This window comes from Saccopteryx leptura, chromosome 9 (assembly GCF_036850995.1).
Source record: "Saccopteryx leptura isolate mSacLep1 chromosome 9, mSacLep1_pri_phased_curated, whole genome shotgun sequence".
In the NCBI taxonomy this organism is placed as follows: Eukaryota; Metazoa; Chordata; class Mammalia; order Chiroptera; family Emballonuridae; genus Saccopteryx; species Saccopteryx leptura.
The window spans coordinates 46440814-46461601 of NC_089511.1; the positions used below are offsets into that span (position 1 = coordinate 46440814).

Genomic DNA, 20788 nt, shown 5'->3' on the forward strand with positions numbered 1-20788 from the left:
GCTCCTCCCCCTTCTCTCTCTCTCTCCCCTCTCTCTAAAAAAAAAAAAAAAAAAAAATCAATATATAAAATATTTAAAAAAAAAAAAATTAAAAAAAAAAAGAAACAGGAAGGGTTTAGGATAGAGGAAGCCACAGGAGAGCCTAGGCGGGGCTGCTTTGGCTCACTCGGAAGTAAGAGAAAAGGAGACCTTGGGGACAGATTCTGGGGGTTAACCTGGGATGAGCTGCCACCGCCCATTGCAAGGTGCCAGTCTCATGAGGACCCTTAGTGTTTAGGAGATACACACACCTGTGGGGGAAGAAGGGGGAATGGGAAAGGCTTGTGCTTGCTCCCAAGAGGGAGAGCATACCAAATGCCATTATTTTAAATGACAAAAATCTTCAGAACTCGAGTTAACCTGGATAGTGGGACTCCGAGTCAGAAGAACAAGATCTTGGCTTTGCCTGAATTTATCAGATTCCCTAATTCAACAAATGTTCACAGGGCATCCACTGTCTTTAGTCCCTATTCTGGGTACTGGGAACACAATAGTGAACAGGGAAGACCACTCTGTCTTGAAGAGATTCACAGTAGAGTGGGGGCTGGCAGAGATATCACTAGATGGTGACAATCCAGAGAAATCAGGGCTGGGATGAGGAAGCACAGGCCAGAGAGAATAAGCCTGTCTTGAGGAAAGGCCACTGGGTTGTGGTACTCCAGAGGAAGTGCTTGCCCCAGCCTGGGAGAGGAGTTAGGGAGAGGAGTTAGCTTCCTGTAGGAGGGGATGTCCGAACTAAGAACAGTAGGATGAGTAGAAACGAGCCAGGTGAAGTGGGTAAGAATGTGAGGATGACATTCAGGTCAGAGAAAGCAAGATCTGGCAAAGCAAGAGAGGGCCTGGCATGTTGGAGAAGCTGAAGTAAGTTCAGGGAGGCCGACTGTACAGAGCAAGGGAAGGAGTAGGGAGAGAAGCCACAGAAAGAGGCCGGTGCCAGGTCATACTGACTCACTGTGGTCAGGAGGCTAGACTTGTCCCGAGGTTACCCTGGCACCATGGAAGGGTTCTGAACAGGAAGGGAAGTGTGATCAGATATTGAAAGCTTTGGCTGCCATGTGAAGATGGGTTGGAGGAAGTAACCCTGGCATTGGGAGACTAGGCAGCAAGGTGGGGCAGGAACCAGGCAGAGGACAGGACTGGATCAAGGCAGCAGCTATAGGAGGAGAAGAGAGGGCAGGTGGAGAGAAACACTCAAGAGGCCTAGTGGACAAGCTATAGGGGTGCCTGGATCCGGAAGAGGTGCCCTAACCCAGGCCTAGGTTTGGGGGTGAAGACTCCAAGGCCATTTGGGAACACACTGGATATAAGAACCCAAGGAGGCATCCAGGAGGTCAGGGAACTCTTTCTTCCTACCCAAAGTGCAGCTGCGATGATGGCCAGATGTCTGGGAGAGTGTGAGGTGGGAGTCATAGGATATGAGACTAGGAGAAAGGGACAATGATAGAGTGGAGTCTAGTTCTGCCACTAATGGCTGGGAGCCCTTTGGGCCCCAGTTTCCCCGTTTATATTATGGAGGCTGAAGGCTCCGCCCACACTGGTTAAAGCCTCTTGTCTCCGCAGGCATATTCCCAGGCTCTCAGCCCCAGGCACCTGCCAGCCCTGGTCTGCCAGCCAGGCCACCACCCCCACCCCCGCCCCACCGGCCCAGCCCACCAAGGCAGGGACCTGTGGGCAGTGGGCGCCGGGAGTGCTACTTTGACACAGCAGCTCCAGATGCATGTGACAACATCTTGGCACGGAACGTGACGTGGCAGGAGTGCTGCTGTACTGTGGGAGAGGGCTGGGGCAGCGGCTGCCGCATCCAGCAGTGTCCAGGCACTGAGACAGGTGGGCGTGGGTTGCGGGGTGGACACAGGGCTGAGGGTTTGGGTAGTGGGCATGAGGTTGGGTTGGGCACAAACAGGCATGAGGGCCGGAAGACTAGGGTGAAGGGTGGACACGGGGCCAGAGCAAGCACTGAGACAGGCGGGCCTGGGCAGGCCCAGGGTGGGGCTGGGATGCTGGGGTCTGGGCTTAGCCTTGTCTCTGTGTGCAGCTGAATACCAGTCACTGTGCCCCCATGGCCGGGGCTATCTGGCACCCAGCGGAGACCCCAGCCTCCGGAGAGGTGAGGCCAGACTAAGTCCCCCTTACCCTCGGCCCCCAGGCCCAGCTCCTGCCCACCCTGTCCCTGTTTTCTTTCTTTCCCTCTCTCACCCTATCCGCTTCTCTGTTTCCTCCCACCCATCCCACCCCCGCAGTCTGTCTGTCTCCATCTTCCCCTATTCTATCTCTGGGTCTCTATCACCATCTCTCTGTCTTCCTCTTCCCTGGTCATGCCACACAACCACACACACCCCGCCCCCCATCCTGGTCCACTTCATACCCTGGCCCACACCCATCTCTTTTGGTGGGGGCATGCTTCTGACCATCCTTCCTGCAGATGTGGATGAGTGCCAGCTGTTCCGAGACCAGGTGTGCAAAAGCGGTGTGTGCGTGAACACGGCCCCAGGCTACTCGTGTTATTGTAGCAACGGGTACTACTACCATGCCCAGCGACTGGAGTGTATCGGTACGAGCCCACCCCCACCATTCCCCCCAAAACTCTCCTGAACCTTCCAGTACGACAGCCTTTCTCTGGAATGTGGCCACTACTAGCAGGAAGCCCTTCCTGAAGTCCAGACTCCATCTATCATTGTCAGTGCACCAGGGAACTGGGAAAGGACAGAGGCCTGCTTCTTAACCACTCCCCATGCCACCTTAGATAACGACGAATGCGCAGATGATGAGCCGGCTTGTGAGGGCGGCCGCTGCGTCAACACCGTGGGTTCTTATCATTGCACGTGCGAGCCTCCACTGGTGCTGGATGGCTCACGGCGCCGCTGCGTCTCCAACGAGAGCCAGAATCTCGGTAACCGCCTCGGGCCCGCCCCTCCCCACCTAGCCGATTACGCCCCGCCCAGTCTTTCCCACGCCGCCCAGCCCCTTGGATCCCAGTTTCTTTTGTGCATATCGAGTGAATTGACGGTAGCCCTAACTTATGAGACTGTTGAGAGGAATTTTATTTTAAAGGACAGAACAGGGCCTGGTCCAACTGCTTGCTAAAGGCGTTCTCCCTGTTATTTCCCTGTGTAACTCTGACTCCTTCCACCTTTCTGGGGGTTTCTGTCTTTAGGTTTTTCTCTGACTGACACTTTCTGGGTCTTTTGTTGTTTCTGGGTCTGTTTCTTTCTGTCCCTCTCTGCATCTTTGCTTATCCGTTTCTCTTAAAATCTCTGACTGTTTGGATGTGTTTGTCTCTATCTCTTTGAGTTCTTTCTTTCTCTTTCTTTTGCCCACAGACCCAAACTTTGTTCCTACAACATCCCCAAACACTTCACTCCAACAATGCTCAGAGAGGGAAATCAACTGCTGCTCCAGAAGCCGGGCTTGGCCAGAGCTTTCTCAAACCCTCTCTCCCAGCCATTGGAACGCCCCTGCTCTCTCCTCCTATGACGGCCTCATGCCAGACCAAGCCCTGTCCTCATATCAGAACCTTGGAATATATCTCAGAGGGCTTCTGGGTGTCAGATCACAGCTGATGAGGATTTGTGATAGGCAGAGGTGGCTGGGCTCCTCCAGCAGAAGAGGAGGCTGAGCATTTGGGAGGATCTAAGTGTCAGCCCCACCCTGATGTATGTTTTCTCCGCCCTCAGAGGACAACCTGGGAGTGTGCTGGCAGGAAGTGGGGGCTGACCTCGTGTGCAGTCGCCCACGACTGGATCGTCAGGCCACCTACACAGAGTGCTGCTGCCTCTATGGGGAGGCATGGGGAATGGACTGTGCCCTCTGCCCTGCCCAGGACTCAGGTATTGCCACCTTCTTGGGCTGCACTCAGAAGCCTTGCCTCTCAGGCTCCAAATCTAGGCCCCTAACACTCTTAGATTGAGACCCAGTGATTAGACTCCCAAATCTCCCCGAACTCAGCTACTCAGACCCCTATACTCTAGCCCATCCCTAAATCTTGGTCTCTTACTCCCCAAGTCACATCCCAAGATCTCCCAGTCTTAGCAGCAGGGACCATCATAGTTGCAGCTGAATAGAGCCTTGAGGTCTGCTCTCTCAGGCCCTCAACTCCTGGTCTTCAGAACTTCAAAACAGCCCATGAGACACAGTGCCCCAAATCCTGGACTCTTAGACTTCCAATGCCAGTTGCTCAGACCCCACCATCCCGGCCCGTAGACTCTCTGATCATAATCCACAGGCCTCCCAGTTCCAGTGCCTTGGACCCCAACATACAGCCCCAGAGATCCCCAGGTCTTGGCTCTTAAAGCCCTCGATTCCTTTAATCCCCAGCCTTGGGAACCCAGCCCAGCCCCAGGCCCAAAGACCCCATCCTCAGTCCTCAGACCTCCAGGTCCTGTGGCTCAGATCTCCTCCCATGCATCCTGGTCCCTCAGACCCCCAGTAGCAGTTTCTGGGAATTCCCAGTCCTGGTCACTAAAACACTAGAATACCATTTCTGTCGGCCCCTAGTCTGAGTTCCCATGGGTCCTCCTAATTCCGGCAAGTTGGACCATAACTTTCAACTGCAGTCCTTAGTCATCCTGACCCCCAGCACCTTGGAATCCTAGTCTCAGCCTTTGGACCCTCAATCCTGGCTCCAGAACCTCTGATCCTCACCCTGCAAGCCCAGCCTCCTCCTCTGAAGCCCCTTCCATTCCTCAGCCTGAGGCCCTCCCACCTCCTCTGGGTTCTAACCACAGGGGGGGACATGAATGGTGGGTGCAAGACAAGCAAGGGATGACTGTTAGGCTTGGCTCCTGTTCACAGATGACTTTGAGGCCCTGTGCAATGTGCTGCGACCCCCTGCATATGGCCCCCCACGGCCAGGTGGCTTTGGACTCCCCTACGAGTATGGTCCAGACCTAGGTCCACCATACCAGGGCCTTCCATATGGGCCCGAGTTGTACCCACCACCTGTGCTACCCTATGACCCCTACCCACCACCACCTGGGCCCTTCGCCCGCCGGGAGGCCCCCTACGGGGTGCCACCCTTCGACATGCCTGACTTTGAGGATGATGGTGGTCCCTATGGCGAATCTGAGGCTCCTGTTCCACCTGGCCCGAGTACCCGCTGGCGTTATCGGTCCCGCGACACCCGCGGCTCCTTCCCAGAGCCTGATGAGCCACGTGAAGGTGGAGGCTATGCTGGTGAGCACTGAAGGCTTATGGGATCTGAGATGAGGACCGAGCTGTACAGATATTGAGATAGGAAGGAGGGAGAGAGATGCAGAAACAAGCCAGGGGGAGAGACAGGATCAGAGAGATGGGAAAACACAGATGCAGTCGGAAAGAACAGAGACATACCTGTAGACCCACCAAGAGGTGCAGACAGGCCCTGGCCGGTTGGCTCAGCGGTAGAGCGACGGCCTGGCGTGCGGGGGACCCGGGTTCAATTCCCGGCCAGGGCACACAGGAGAAGCGCCCATTTGCTTCTCCACCCCCCCCCCTCCTTCCTCTCTGTCTCTCTCTTCCCCTCCCGCAGCCAAGGCTCCATTGGAGCAAAGATGGCCCGGGCGCTGGGGATGGCTCCTAGGCCTCTGCCCCAGGCGCTAGAGTGGCTCTGGTCGCGGCAGAGCGACCCCCCGGAGGGGCAGAGCATCGCCTCCTGCTGGGCAGAGCATCGCCCCTAGTGGGCGTGCCGGGTGAATCCTGGTCGGGCACATGCGGGAGTCTGTCTGACTGTCTCTCCCCATTTCCAGCTTCAGAAAAATACAAAAAAAAAAAAAAAAAGAGGTGCAGACAGAGGGAAAGCTGGGGAGAGCACAGCGAGATACACCTCCTGGCCCAGCAGGGCCCCCTGCAGAGGGATAGACCATTCAGTAAGGACATTTAGAGCCAGGGGCACACCCTGCCTTGGGGAAATAAGGGAGAGAGGGCGCAGACCCTGAATCAAGGAGTTGGTGCATTCTCTCCAGGCACCCTGGCTGGGCCCTACCAGGGGCTGGAGGCGGAGGAGTGTGGGATCCTGGACGGCTGTGCCCACGGCCGCTGCGTGCGTGTCCCCGAGGGCTTCACCTGCGACTGCTTCGATGGCTACCGCCTGGACATGACCCGCATGGCCTGCGTTGGTGAGGGGCTGGCTGGGGCCAGTGGGCATGGGTAGAGGGTTGAAGCCCTGACTAAAGGTGGGTGCTTAGTGCCGACAAGTGAGGAGCCAGCCAGGAAGGAGCAGCCTGATGAAGGTGAGGTCAGGCTGCCAGGAAAACAGAGCTTGACCCCTGTGCCGTGGCTGGACTTAAAGCAGGGTAGAAGAATGAAATCCTGTGGTTGTGACATCTACGGATTCCCATTGCTACCTTGGTTAATTGGCTTGACCTCTTTGGAGAGCTTCAATCTTCCTGTTTGTACAGTGGAATTATAAATTATGTTTGCCTAGTTTAGACAGTAGTAACACAGAACTCTGGGGGAGTCACAGAGACCTCATACTCAGTGCAGCAACTTGCTGTGTGACCTGGCCAGGTTACTGTCCCTTGCTAAGTTTTTCTCATCTGAAGTGACCATAGTCATAGAACCTATTTCAAAGAATTGTGAACATCGTTAATACCGATTAACAATGATACTGAGGCCTATATGTAAACTGAGGCTCAGAAAAGAGAATGAGTTCCCCAAGGTTTTACAGCCAAGAAATAGCAGGGGCCTGGACACTCAGAGCCTTTGAGAACTGGTCTGAGCACCCAATGACAGGGTGTAGGCTTGCTGTGTGAGAGTGGGCAAGGGGCTGCCCCTGTGGTGGGCCCTACTTCACAGAACCTACTTCATAGAGTTACTAGGATGGTAAGTTTAATGCAAGTAATGTGGGGTTTTTTAACTGTTTGTTTTTTGTGTGTGTGTGAGCAAGCAAGAGAGAGACAGACAGATAAGAAGCATCAACTTGCAGTTGTGACACTTTAGTTGTTCATCGATTGCTTTCTCATACAGTGGTACCTTGAGGTACAAGTTTAATTCGTTCTGTAACCGAGCTCGTAAGTCAGTCAACTCGTATATCAAACAAATTTCTCCCATTTAAAAGAACTGAAATAAATTTAATCCGTTCCATCCTCAAACCACCCAAATTATGAAAAAAGACATGTTTTTAATTAATAAACAGACGTGTACTTTACCAATGCATAACAAAATATATGAAATAAAAGAAAATAGTGTTATTTAGTACTGCATTCTTACCTTGGAGACAGACAAGTGTGGCTAACGGAGGTGAATGGTAGAAGAGGAGGGAGGGAGGAAGGGATGCAGGCACTGTAGACACGTAAACTAAAACTGCACTTTCTTAACACTAAATATAAACTAAAACTGCACTTTCTTTACTTAAAATAAAACCACAAAAACTTAATTGTAAAATAAATGCACTTTCTAACTTTAAACTTAACCTAAGCTTAACATTATGTATTTTTCATTTAATCATCACCTGTTTTTGCCTTTTTGGCTGCACTTTCGACACTTTCACTTGCAGGACTTTTGAATAAAAATCTATCCAAAGAGGTTTGCTTTTGCCTGCCTTTTAAAATGTTACGGAAATGTAACAAACAAGTGTCATTAAAAAGTGCTGAAGCACAACCAGTTGAAACTTTTTCTGGGTGTTTCTTTTCAATGAAACTTGAAAGCTTCTCCCACATTGCCAGCATGTCTTTAATTTCACTTGAAATCACTTCCTCCGACTCTACCTCCTCCTCACTACTAATCTCTTGCAGAAGCTCCATATCTTGCATCATCTGCAGCTCCTTCAACTCCTCAGTTGAGAGTTCCTCCTCATGTTTCTCAACAAGCTTGTTTACGTCACCCTCATCTACCTCCAGACCCATCGACTTTCCAAGGGACACAATCTCCTCCAACGCTTCTACCTCGGTCTCGGTCTCTGGTTCGAATCCTTCGAAGTCCCTGTCTGCAACAACATCAGGCTATAACTTTTTCCATGCCGAGTTCAAGGTTCTTGTAACCTCTTGCCATGTCAAGTCAATAATGTGTAAACATATCACGATGTTGTAGTGATCTTTCCAAAACTCTCGAAGGGTTAGAATTGTATTCTCAGTCACCTCAAAGCAGTGGTGGACCAAGTGCTTTGTGTAAAGCTTTTTTTTTTTTTTTTTTTTTTTTCAGAGAGAGAGAGGGATAGACAGGGACAGACAGACGGGAACGAAGAGAGATGAGAAGCATCAATCATTAGTTTTTCATAGCGTGTTGCAACACCTTAGTTCATTGATTGCTTTTTCATATGTGCCTTGACCGCGGGCCTTCAGCAGACCGAGTAACCCCTTGCTGGAGCCAGCAACCTTGGGTTCAAGCTGGCGGGCTTTTTGCTCAAACCAGATGAGCCCGCGCTCAATCTGGCGACCTCAGGGGTCTCGAACCTGGGTCCTCTGCATCCCAGTCCAATATTCTATCCACTGCGCCACCGCCTGGTCAGGCTGTGTAAAGCTTTTTATAGTTGGAAATGACCTGCTGATCCATAGGTTGCAAGATTGAAATCATGTTAGGTGGGAGGTAGAGGACTTTCACGAATTTGAACTCATCGAGAATGTCATCTTCAAGACCTGGTGGGTGGGCTGGAGCATTATCAAGGATTAGCAATGCTTTCATCGGGAGTTTATTTTCTTAAAGATATTTATTCACTGCAGGACCAAAGACAAGATTTACCCATTCAATAAAAAACTGCCGCGTAACCCATGCCCTATTGGCGCGCCACATAACCTGCAGTTTTTCTTTAAGAATCTGTGAGTCTTAAAGGCTCGAGGAGTTTCGGAATGATACACTAGCAGTGGCTTTACTTTACAGCAGGGGTCTCAAACTCGTGGCCCGCGGGCTGCATGTGGCCCGCCAAACAATTTTGTGCAGCCCGCAGACTAATCCACGAAGTTCAAAATATTTTGGATAAAATTAAGTAAGCCTAGGGGCCTACTTGTATTTTTCATTTCTCTAGCATCCTAGCTGGATATTAGCTTAGTTAACAGCAGTTGTGATGCGATCTGGTCGTTTTGTGACACTGAGTAAACTGCATGTACGATTGTGCTTGTTGTACTGATTTTCTTTTGTTTTCAACTGCAGTGAGAAAAGTGTTGCGTAACAGTTGCCTTTTGTAGACCTAGTGCGGCCCTCCGAACGGCTATGATCTTGCTCTGCGGCCCACATGCTGAGTTGAGTTTGAGACCCCGGCTTTACAGTCACCAGATAGCTAGCATTTGCATACAATGCAAGGGTCAGAAGGTCCTTCATGGGTTTATGGCCTGGCAGCTTCTTCTTCTCCGAGGTGATGAAAGTCCTCTGGGGTATTTTTTCCCAAAACAATCCTGTTTTGTCACAGTTGAACACTTGTTGGGGGATGTAGCCTTCCTTTGTGATAAGCGCAGCAAGACATGCAATGTACTCCTCAGCTGCCTTATTGTCAACACTCGCAGCTGCACCAGGCCTCACCACCGAGTGGATGCCAGATCTCTTCTTGAAATTTTCAAACCAGCCGTGACTTGCCTTAAACGTATCTTCTGCTGCCTCTTTTGAGGTTGATGGTTCTTTCTTCTTCAAGTTGCCTTAAATAATACATGACTTTTCACATATTACAGTCTCTGTCACTGTATCTCCTGCCAGCTTTTTCACCCACACCAGCAGAAGCTTCTCCATTTCTTCACAGATAGTTGTCCTTAATTGGGACAGAATTGCAGTTCCTTTAGCTGGATTTGCACTTTTGATGGCATCCTTTTGTTTAAGGATGGTACAAATTGTAGATGTATTGTGGTTGTACAGCCTTGCCAGTTCAATCACTCTTACACCATATCACTCTCATGTCTCATGTTTTTCTATTATTTCTTGCTTTACTTCTATCGACATCATTCTCTTCTTCTCACCACTGTCCTTATTACACTCCCTTTCTTCAGCCCCATGATAGAGCCCCATGATAGCACACAAAAAAGTTAGTAAAAAGTGCAAAAATGATGCAAGAACAAGTACAGCACACGAGATTCGACTTGATTCTGCGGGTAACATGTGAGAAAGAATGAGATGCTGGTGTTGTGCTGCCAATACTAGACCCGGGCGCCAATGTGCCAACTAATGGCAGCTTCCCGAATCACAACTTGTATCTCGGAATTTTGCTCAGATCTCGAACCAAAATATGGATCGAGTTGCAGCTCGGATCTTAAAAAATTCATATGTTGGTCTGCTCATATCTCAAGATACCACTGTATGTGCCTTGACTAGGGGGCTCCAGCCAAGTCAGTGACTCCCTTGCTGAAGGCAGCAACCTTAGGCTTCAAGCCAGCCACTTTGGGGTCATGTTTATGATACCACACTAAAGCTGGTGCCCCCACACTCAAGCCAGGTGACCTTGGGATTTTGAACCCGAGTCTTTAGCATCCCAGGCCGGCATTCTATCCACTGCACTACCGCCTGGTCATGTAAGGTAATGTGCTTAACACATGTCTGGTTGGAATGTGAATTTACTGTGGTTGATATCATCATCAGTATTATTTTCCTAACAAAAACCTAGTGACTTAGGGGCTACTGTAGTCATCTTACAGAAAACAAAGCTGAGGCACAGAGAGGTTAAGCTACCTGTCCAGGCTCACACAGGCAGCAGATGGTAGTGCCTGGGCTCAAGCTCAACAGAGAGGTTCTGCACGGGCTCCCCTCTGTTCCAAGCCTCAGGGAACAGGGAGCTGGACACCCCGATTCCCAGCCTGAATAGCACTCCTTGTACCCTCCTCTCCAGATATCAACGAGTGTGATGAGGCTGAGGCAGCTGCACCACTCTGTATCAATGCACGTTGCATAAACACCGATGGCTCCTTCCGCTGTATCTGCCGCCCGGGGTTTGCACCTTCACACCAGCCCCATCACTGCGCGCCCGCCAGACCTCGGGCCTGAGCTTGGACAGCCCCCAACGCCGTCCAGTGCCTGCACATGCAGGCTCCCAGGGGCACCCTTGCTCCTGCCCGTTTGTGCGCATGCGCACAGGGTGGCCGAAACAGAGTGGACGACTGATCGACTGAGCGACAAATGGAGGTGGGGCCGCCCTGCACTGCTCCCGCCATCCCCTGCCCCGCCTACCGACGCTACAGGCCCGGGCCTAGCCCGCGGTCCCCTTCATATTTTTGCGCCTTTTTATAAAATTTTTCAATTAAAAACCACCTATTTTGTATCTTCTGCCTATGTTTCTCAAAATCTAGCTCCATAGTTCTTTGAGCCACTAAATTACATCTTCCCATCCCAGCCACATCTGTATCTTAATTTCCGTGCCTCCGTCGCTTAGTTTATCTCTTTCTTGGTCTCCGTTTTTCTTTTTGTTCTCTCTTCTTTCTGCTTCATTTTTGTCTTTCTCTTTTTCCTGTCTGTTTCATTCTCTAAACTCGAGATCTTGCCTCTAGATCAGCGGTTCTCAACCTGTGGGTCGCGACCCCGGCGGGGGTCGAACGACCAAAATACAGGGGTTGCCTAAAGCCATCGGAAATACATATTTTATTTAAAAATGTATTGTATAATAATATTTTATTTAAAATGTATTGTATAATACATATTTTATTTAAAAATGTATTGTATAATAAATATGTATTTTCCGATGGCTTTAGGCGACCCCTGTGTTTTGCTCGTTCGACCCCCACCGGGGTCGCGACCCACAGGTTGAGAACTGCTGCTCTAGATTTTTACCTACAGCACTGACCCTCCCAGTAAATCCCACCGGAGCTGCTGCTTTTCCCTCCCTGTGTAGGGCGCCAGGAAGCAATGGACCGGGTTGGCCTCTGTTCAGGGCACTCCCTCTTTTCTCAGCTAGAGGGTACCCCAGATTTCCCCATAGACCTCAAAGAAGTCAAAAGCTATTCTGAGACTAAGTGGGACACGGTGGAGGCAGGGGCAGGGCAGGAGTGCCCAGAGGGGTAAAGCCAGGCCTGGGCCTTAGATTTCGCTAGGCCTAAGCAAGGAGTGGCAGTCCTTGGTGGAGGCTGGCATGAGCTGTGTGTGACGGTAAAGTGCCCAGCATTGAGTCCCCAGTGCCTCTTCCTGGCTATGTGGGGAGCCCAAAATATACCCCCCAAAACATAAAATAGCCTGCTGGGCATAAGCTCAGGGGATAGGGGATGGTCAGGAGTGGAGGGCTCATTGGCACAAAACAAAAGGCTACTGTGTCATTCACCCAACTGTTATTAGGATCTCAAATGCAAATACTTACAGGACCAGGTGAATGAGGTTAGAGGGCGGCGGGTGCAGGATAATAAAATCACAACACAAAGGTGAGGATACAGTACATGACCTGTTTAAGGGTTGGGGCAAAACAGAGAGGGAAGTCTCTCTATTTTAAATAATGATTTTTTTATAACCACCCTGTGGGTCATCTCTGGCCCATGAGCCACCAGTTTTAATCTTCCAGGTACAGCTGAAGTTGTGTAAACAGGGGACAGAGGCTCCTTCCTGCACAAAATTCCTGTGTGCCTCCTGAGCGTCAGGAGGGTCGCGTCACCACTGGGCCGCATAGAGGATGATACTGATAGTGCCAACTCTACAGGTGTGTTGGTGGCAGTTAAGTGAATTGTTCCCTATGTCAAGTACTTAGAACTGCACTTGGCACACAGCAAGTGCTCAGTGATTGTTAGCATAACCCTGGGCCTTCCTGGAAATGCTGAGCCATGGGGTTGGGGGTTGGTGAGGGCAGATAGTTAGGTATTGCTCTTTTCCCAATCTCCCTCCTAGGGTGAGGGAGGAGTCAGACTCTGTCTCCTTCAATGGCACAGCAAGAAACACTAGCATAGGGGCTGTAGTGTGGAGGGGTCAGACCACAAGAAGCTCACAGCTCCACAAAGGGAACTACTATACAATTGTACTAAAAACCATTGAATTTTACACTTTAAATGAGTGAGTTGCATGGTATGTAAATTATAGCTCAATAAAACCATTTAAAAGAAAAAAAAAAACACTCTAGAAAGAAGAGTCAGAAAGTGACCCTCCAGCTGATACAGTAAACCTGGCCCAAATATTGACCCCTCAGTCATTCATTCAACAAATATTCTCTACATCTACTTGGTAATAATTGAGTGTTGGGAACATAAACTCTAAATCAGCCTTGGGGGTGAGAGCTAGGAAGGGCTCATGGTGGAGGAGATGTCTGAGCTGAGACCTGAACAGTGTGGGATAATGAGCCAGATGAAGTCGTGGAGGGGGGTGTTTAGGTGGAGGGAATAGCATCTGCAAAGGCCTATAAGGAGGGCAAACATCTTTATTTTATTTTATTTTTTTGTATTTTTCTGAAGTTGGAAACCACTGCGCCACCACCTGGTCAGGCATTTTTGATGCATAATAAATCCCTGATCCCTGCTTCATGAAGCTTCAGTGAACGACATAGATACATTGCCAGACATGATCATCTGTGGTGAGATAGGGAAAGCACAGGTGGAAGGGTCAGGGAGGAATGGGAAAGATCAGAAGAGGCACATGACCCAGTCTGAAAACATCTGGGAAGGCTTCCTGGAGGAAGAGATAGAATTCCAAACAGTCTCTAGACAATGTGCTGAAAGCTCTGGACATTTACTGAAGGAAAACACACAAACACTGTAGGCAATTTCCAAATATTCCCATTCCCCCAAGCACCTATGGAAATGCTGAGCCATGGGGTTGGGGGTTGGTGAGGGCAGATAGTGGGTATCCCAAGACCCCCTTGCTATGTAAACATCTCAGGAACAGGGACAGGGTGGCCAACAGTGCTGTAAAACTTTGAGGTAGAATTTAAGCATCCTGGGAGTGGGGTGGGGAGGGGTTTTGAGAACCCCCAACAACACACACACACACCCCACCCCCCACCCCACCCCGTTTTGGGTGTATCAAGAATCTAGTTTTTATCCCGCCTACACCCCCCTCACTAATCCCCAGTCCGGGTGCTGTAGTCCCCCTGGCACATGCGCGGACCAACGCGTTATCCTCTGGAATGTGCAGAAGAAAACAGTCCAGGAGGTCACCGCAATCTCGAGACAAGCTTCGCAGCGCCCCCTGACCATCACCGTGCGCTGGTGCATTCGAAGCCACCCATGTGCCCCTAGTGGCAGATACAGTCATAAGCAAACACCAACTGCCACTTCCAGCCTTTGGTCTGCTAAGATCATCACCATAGTTCTCATCATCGTCATTGTCATCATAGCTAACATGTAAATAGCACTTCCTATGTGCCAGGCACTATGCTGCTTTATATTTTATATATATATGATTTCACTTCATTTTATCCTCATTTTAGTACTATATGAAATGGGCATTATTGACATCTCCATTTTCCTCATTTGAAGCACAGAAAGGTAAGGAAACTTACCCAACATCACACAGCCACTAAGTGGCAGAGTCTGAATCGAACCTAGGCATTGGCTCTGGAGTCCATTTTCTTTTTTCTTTTCTTTTCTTTCCTTTTCTCTCTTTCTTTCTTCTTTTTTATTAAGTGAGAGGCAGGGAGGCAGAGAGAGAGAGACTCCCCCATGTGCTCCCACCAGGATCCAGCCAGCAAGCTCCCAATGAGGTGATGCTCTGTCCATCTGGGGCCATTGCTCTGTTGCTCAGCAACCCAGCTATTTTGGCACCTGGGGTGAGGCCGTGGTGCCATCCTTAGTGCCCCAGGCAAACTTGCTCGAATGAGTCATGGCTGCGGTAGGTGGGGGAAGGGGAGAGGAGAAAGAAGGAAAAGGGGGAGGGGTGACGATGCAGATGGGCGCTTCCCACGTGCTGGTCCAACACTCTACTGCTGAGCCAACAGGCCAAGGCCTGGAGTCCATTTTCTGAACTATTCAAAAATAATCATGAAGTGGCCTGACCTGTGGTGGCACAGTGGATACAGCGTCGACCTGGAACACTGAGGTCGCCGGTTCAAATCCCTGGGCTTGCCTGGTCAAGGCACATACAGGGAGCAACTACTACGAGTTGACGCTTCCTGTTTCTCCCCCCTCTTTCCTTCTATCTCTCTACCTCCTCTCTCTAAAAATTAATAAATAAAGAAAAATTAAAAAAAATAATCATGAAGTGAAATAATATAGTTGTTGGGGATTGCTTCAGAAATAATCCTACAGAACAGCCTAGTCAAAGTGGAAAGAACTCGGGTCCCACGATCACCACGCTGCCAACCTAAATTTCACCTCTGGAATATTATGTGAAAATAAAATTCTTTTTTAGTTAAGCCATTATATTTTGAAGTCTCTTTGTTATAGTGACTTAGCTTATCCCCTAAAACTAGGGCATCAGAATCACCTGAAGGGCTTGTTAAAAGATTGCTGGGCCTCACTCCCAATAAGTCTGGGAAAGGAGCAGATAATTTTGTAATTAAAATAAATTCCTAAGGACAGCTGCTGATCTGGGGACCACACTTTGAGAACCAGTGTCCTAAATAACGCAGGTCCTTACCATGTGTTTTATATGCCCAGCACTCATTCTTTCTCTTTGGGAAAATGGCCTCCTTCACTTTATGACAGAGACAGAGAGAGAGACAGAGAGAGGGACAGATAGGGATAGACAGACAGGAATGGAGAGAGATGAGAAGCATCAGTTCTTCGTTGTGACACTTTAGTTGTTCACTGATTGCTTTCTCATATATGCCTTGGAGGAGGGCTACAGCAGAGCGAGTGACCCCTTGCTCAAGCCAGTGACCTTGCGCTCAAGTCAGTGACCATGGGGCCATGTCTATGATCCCACGCTCAAGCCAGTGATCTTGGGCTCAAGCCAGATGAGCCTGTGCTCAAGCTGGCAACCTCGGGTCTCAACCCTAGGTCCTCCATGTCCCAGTCTGATGTTCTACCCACTTCCCCACCACCTGGTTAGGCCGGCCTCTTTCACTTTGAGTCCAGGGGTCTGACCTCATTGGATGGCTCCAGACCTAGCCAGTGAGTGAATTCCTTCCCTTGTGCCTTTGCTATTGGTTTGGAAATAGCCATTTAACGGAAGCCAGACAAATGAGAGTCAGCACTTGGGATCCTTTCTGGACTATGAGGACGGGCCTCCTAGGCTTGCAGTATTGGAGGAAAAGTTATGCTAAACACCGAGCGACAAATGGAGGTGGGGTCGCCCTGCACTGCTCCCGCCATCCCCTGCCCCGCCTACCGACGCTACAGGCCCGGGCCTAGCCCGCGGTCCCCTTCATATTTTCGCGCCTTTTTATAAAAGAAACAGATGCGCTGGGATGCGAAGATGTAATTTAGTGGCTCAAAGAACAAACTATGGAGCTAGATTTTGAGAAACATAGGCAGAAGATACAAAATAGGTGGTTTGCATAAACACCGATGGCTCCTTCCGCTGTATCTGCCGCCCGGGGTTCGCCCCTTCGCACCCCATCACTGCGCACCTGCCAGGCCTCGGGCCTGAGCCTGGACAGCCCCCAACGCCGTCCAGCGCCTGCACACGCAGGCTCAAAATTAAAACATTATTGGATCAATGACAAAACTAGAACCTAATAGTAGACTAGAAAAATTTTGTGTATTAATTTACTAAAGTTAGTCATTGTACCGTGGTTATTTAAGAAAATGTCACTACAATTAAGAAATATACACTGGCCTGACCAAACGGTGGCGCAGTGAATAGAGCATCATACTGGGATGCAGAAGACCCAGGTTCGAAACCCCGAAGTCGCCGGCTTGAGCGTGGGCTCACCGGGCTTGAGCACGGGGCTCACCAGCTTGAGTATGGGGTTGCTGGCTTGAGCATGGGATCATAGACATAACCCACAATTGTTGGCTTGAGCTCAAAGGTCTCTGGCTTGAGCAAGGGGTCACTCACTCTGTGGCAGGCCCCACCCCCACCCCCCTGTCAAGGCACATATGAGAAAGCAATCAATGAACAACTAAGGTGCCACAACAAATAATTGATGTTTTTCATCTCTCTCCCTTCCTGTCTGTCTGTTTCTATCTGTCCCCTCTCTGTCTTTCTCTCTGTCACACCCCCCCCCCAAAAAAAAGAAAGGAAAAAAAAAGAAAGAAAGAAAAATATACATTGAAGCTTTTAGGACTAAAAGGTCATGGTGTATGTAATTTATACAAGAAAAAATGAGAAGAGAAAGGAGAAAATGAAAAAGTAAATGAGGCCCTGGCCGTTTGGCTCAGTGGTAGAGCGTCAGCCTGGCGTGCAGGAGTCCCAGGTTTGATTCCCGGCCAGGGCACAAGGAGAAGGGCCCTCTGCTTCTCCACCCCTCCTCCTTCCTTCCTTCCTTCTCTCTCTCTCTCTCTCTCTCTCTCTCTCTTTCTCTCTTGGCTCCTGCAACTATGGCTCAAATAGTTCAAGCAAGTTGGCCCCAGGAGCTGAGGATGGATCCATGGTCTGACCTCAGGTGCTAAAAATATCTTGGTTGCCAAGCAACAGAGCAGCAGCTTCCAATGGGAAGAGCATTCTCCGGTAGGGGCCTTGCGGGGTGGATTCGAATCAGGGTGCATGCAGGAGCCTGTCTGTCTGCCTCCCTGCCTCTCACTTAATAAAAAAATAAAAAGTAAATGAAAATCAAATTTGAGTAAAAAGTGTATGTGTTGTTTGTACTATTTTAGTCTTGTATTTTTTTTTTTTGGATAAATTTAAAATTATCTCCAAATAAAAAGTTGTTTGTTTGTTTTTTTTGTATTTTTCTGAAGCTGGATATGGGGAGAGACAGACTCCCGCATGCGCCCAACCGGGATCCACCCGGCACGCCCACCAGGGGGTGACGCTCTGCCCACCAGGGGGCGATGCTCTGCCCCTCCGGGGCGTCGCTCTGTTGCGACCAGAGCCACTCCAGCGCCCAGGCCATCCCTGCTCCAATGGAGCCTCGCTGCGGGAGGGGAAGAGAGAGACAGAGAGGAAGGAGAGGGGGAGGGGTGGAGAAGCATATGGGCGCTTCTCCTGTGTGCCCTGGCTGGGAATCGAACCCGGGACTCCTGCACGCCAGGCCGACGCTCTACCACTGAGCCAACCGGCCAGGGTCAAAAAGTTATTTTTTTAAAGAAGAAATAAGAGTTGTAAAATTTTGGACAATCTCAATATAAGAACTGGGTAGATAAAGAGCTCTACAATTCAGGTAGTGTTTGGCATGATGAATCAACTATGGATTAAACTTCACACATGATTTTCAAAATTTATTGATTTTAGGCCCTGGCCGGTTGGTTCAGTAGTAGAACGTCGGCCTGGCGTGCAGAAGTCCCGGGTTTGATTCCCGGCCAGGACACACAGAAGAAGCGCCCATCTGCTTCTCCACCCCTTCCCCTCTCCTTCTTCTCTGTCTCTCTTTTCCCCTCCCGCAGCCGAGGCTCCATTGGAGCAAAGATGGCCCGGGCGCTGGGGATGGCTCTTTGGCCTCTGCCCCAGGCGCTAGAGTGGCTCTGGTCGCAACAGAGCGACGCCCCAGAGGGGCAGAGCGTCGCCCCCTGGTGGGCGTGCCGGGTGGATCCCGGTCGGGCGCATGCGGGAGTCTGTCTGTCTCTCCCGGCTTCCAGCTTCAGAAAAATACAAAAAAAAAAAAAATTTATTGATTTTAGAGAGAGAGGAAGGGAGTGAGGGAGAGAGAAGGAAAAGAGAGAGAGAGAGAGAGAGAGAGAGAGAGAGATGAGAAGCATCAATTCTTCGTTGCAGTTCCTTAGTTGTCCATTGATTGATTTCTCGTATGTGTCTTGATGAAGGGGGCGGGGGGGGGGGGGGCGGCTACTGCAGACTGAGTAACCCTTTGCTCGAGCCAGCGACCTTGGGTCCAAGCTGGTGAGCCCTGCTCAAACCCGATGAGCCCGCACTCAAGCTGGCGACCTCGGGGTCTCGAACCCGGGTCCTCTGCGTCCCTGTCTGATGCTCTATCCTCTGCACCACTGCCTGGTCAGGTTCCACTTCAGGACTTTTGCTCTGGCTGTTCCCTCTTTCCACTTGGCGCACTGCCTCACCACCAACAGAGAATGGATAAATAAATTGCGTATAATCACACGGTAGAATCATGCACCACCATGAGAATAATTTATAACTACACATGATAACAGAAATGAGTTTTACACTGTGTTGAATTATAAAGGCCAGACACTAAAGAGAATATATTTTCTGATTCCATTTATGTAAAATTCAAGACAGGAAAAACCAATCTGAGCAGCCAGAAGATAGAATAATGGTGACTTTGAGGGGAGAAGGGGCAAATTGAAAGGAACCATGAGGAGGCTTTCGGGGGGCTACAAATGTATCTTGTTTGAGAGTTGGTGGCACAAATGTGTTCAGTTGGTGAAAATTCACCCCACTGTACACTGTGGTTTGTACTGGTTTGCATGTGTATCTACTTCAAGAATCAGCCTAGAAAATAAAAACTCCAAATGAAACTCCACGTTCTCACCACCCCAACTTAAGAAACAGGATACTCCTAGCACTCCTGCCCCTCTCTCCCATCACAGTGTGTTTTTACAGCTCACACCTCACTGCCACCTCAGTTCCTCCCTCCAATTTGTAAGCACATCTCAAAGTGCGTGTTTCAGACAGCCTGCCCGGTTCCAGGAGAGAACTCAGGTGGCCGCTGGGGGGAGGGATGGGAAGTACTTCCTCAAGGAGCCAGAGGAGGGGGAGGCAAGATTTATTTGATGCCTTTGCCCTAAATCTTGATGGAGAAGCTTTGTAGGGCGCCACCCAAGTGTTCAGGACCCAATGTCTGCAGGTGGGACCTAGTGCCGAGCCCTCTTCTAAAGTAGCCATTGGAGCCTGACCTGTGGTGGCGCAGTGGATAAAGCGTCGACCTGGAAATGCTGAGGTCGCCGGTTCGAAACCCTGGGCTTGCCTGGTCAAGGCACATATGGGAGTTGATGCTTCCAGCTCCTCCCCCCCTTCTCTCTCTCTGTCTCTCCCTCTCCTCTTTAAAAATGAATAAATTAAAAAAAAATTAAAGTAGCCATTGGAAATGCGACTTGCTGGCATGCACACTCTCTGTCTTCGTCTTTCCCCTTCCTCCCTCCTAACTTCCCTCTCCTCAAGAAGAAAAAAAGTCACACTTATTTACATAAAGTTTTATTACATCAGATCATAACCAAAGGATCCAAGTTCAAACTCTGAATCTTTCAATAAACTTTGAATAAATAGTAGCACATTTTTTTCTTTTTTTGTACTGTAATGTTTATTTTTAAATTCTCTTTTGCTGGCATGATTTCATACACATGAGGTTCAAGAAAAGAAAATGTTGCTTGACCAGGCAGTGGTGCAGTGGATAGAGCGTCAGACTGGGACACAGAGGACCCAGGTTTGAAACCCCGAGGTTGCCGGCTTGCGAGCAGGATCATAGACATGACACCATGGTTGCTGGGTTGGGCCCAAAGGCTGCTGGTTTGAAGCCCAAAGGTCGCTGGCTTGAAGCTCATGGTTGCTGGCTTGACCCAAGGTCACTGGCTTGAGCAAGAGGTCACTCACTCTGCTGGAGCCACCCCCCATCAAGACACATATGAGAAAGCAATCAATGAACAACTAAGGTGCTGCAATGAGGAACTGATGCTTCTCATTTCTCTCCCTTCCTGACTGTCCCTATCTGTCCCTCTCTCTGTCTCTCTCTCGGTCTCTCACTAAAATTAAAAAAAAAAGAAAGAAAGAAACTGTTCACTGTTTGCATTTTTCTGGCCATTAATATTGTTGATTCCTGAAAATAATTTTGTCATATAGGGAATGGAAGGGCTTGGCAGACCTCATGATATCCTGATAGATATGGGAAGGTGTGGTGAGATTTAGGAAGCCCCTTGGGTGGCTGAAGGGGAATGCTCCCGGAGGACACAAGGGGAGGCTGGAATCCAGGCAGGGACTCAGGCGGGACAGGCCCTGGGACTCT

The 20788-nt window shown here is 49.7% G+C and overlaps 1 protein-coding gene across 3 annotated transcripts in view; it reads left to right on the top strand.

The window, feature by feature from the left end:
- The window catches only part of LTBP4 (latent transforming growth factor beta binding protein 4), a 34058-nt gene extending 22873 nt beyond the window's left edge, over nt 1-11185 (top strand). For all 3 annotated transcript variants that reach the window (XM_066350265.1, XM_066350266.1, XM_066350267.1), the window contains 8 exons: nt 1600-1866; nt 2075-2146; nt 2462-2590; nt 2783-2929; nt 3714-3866; nt 4831-5211; nt 5979-6131; nt 10757-11185. In XM_066350265.1, the coding sequence (XP_066206362.1) occupies nt 1600-1866; nt 2075-2146; nt 2462-2590; nt 2783-2929; nt 3714-3866; nt 4831-5211; nt 5979-6131; nt 10757-10911 (1457 nt within the window). In that variant the 3' untranslated portion in view covers nt 10912-11185. The remainder of the gene's footprint in view (nt 1-1599; nt 1867-2074; nt 2147-2461; nt 2591-2782; nt 2930-3713; nt 3867-4830; nt 5212-5978; nt 6132-10756) is intronic.
- The last annotated feature ends 9603 nt before the right edge of the window (nt 11186-20788 follow it).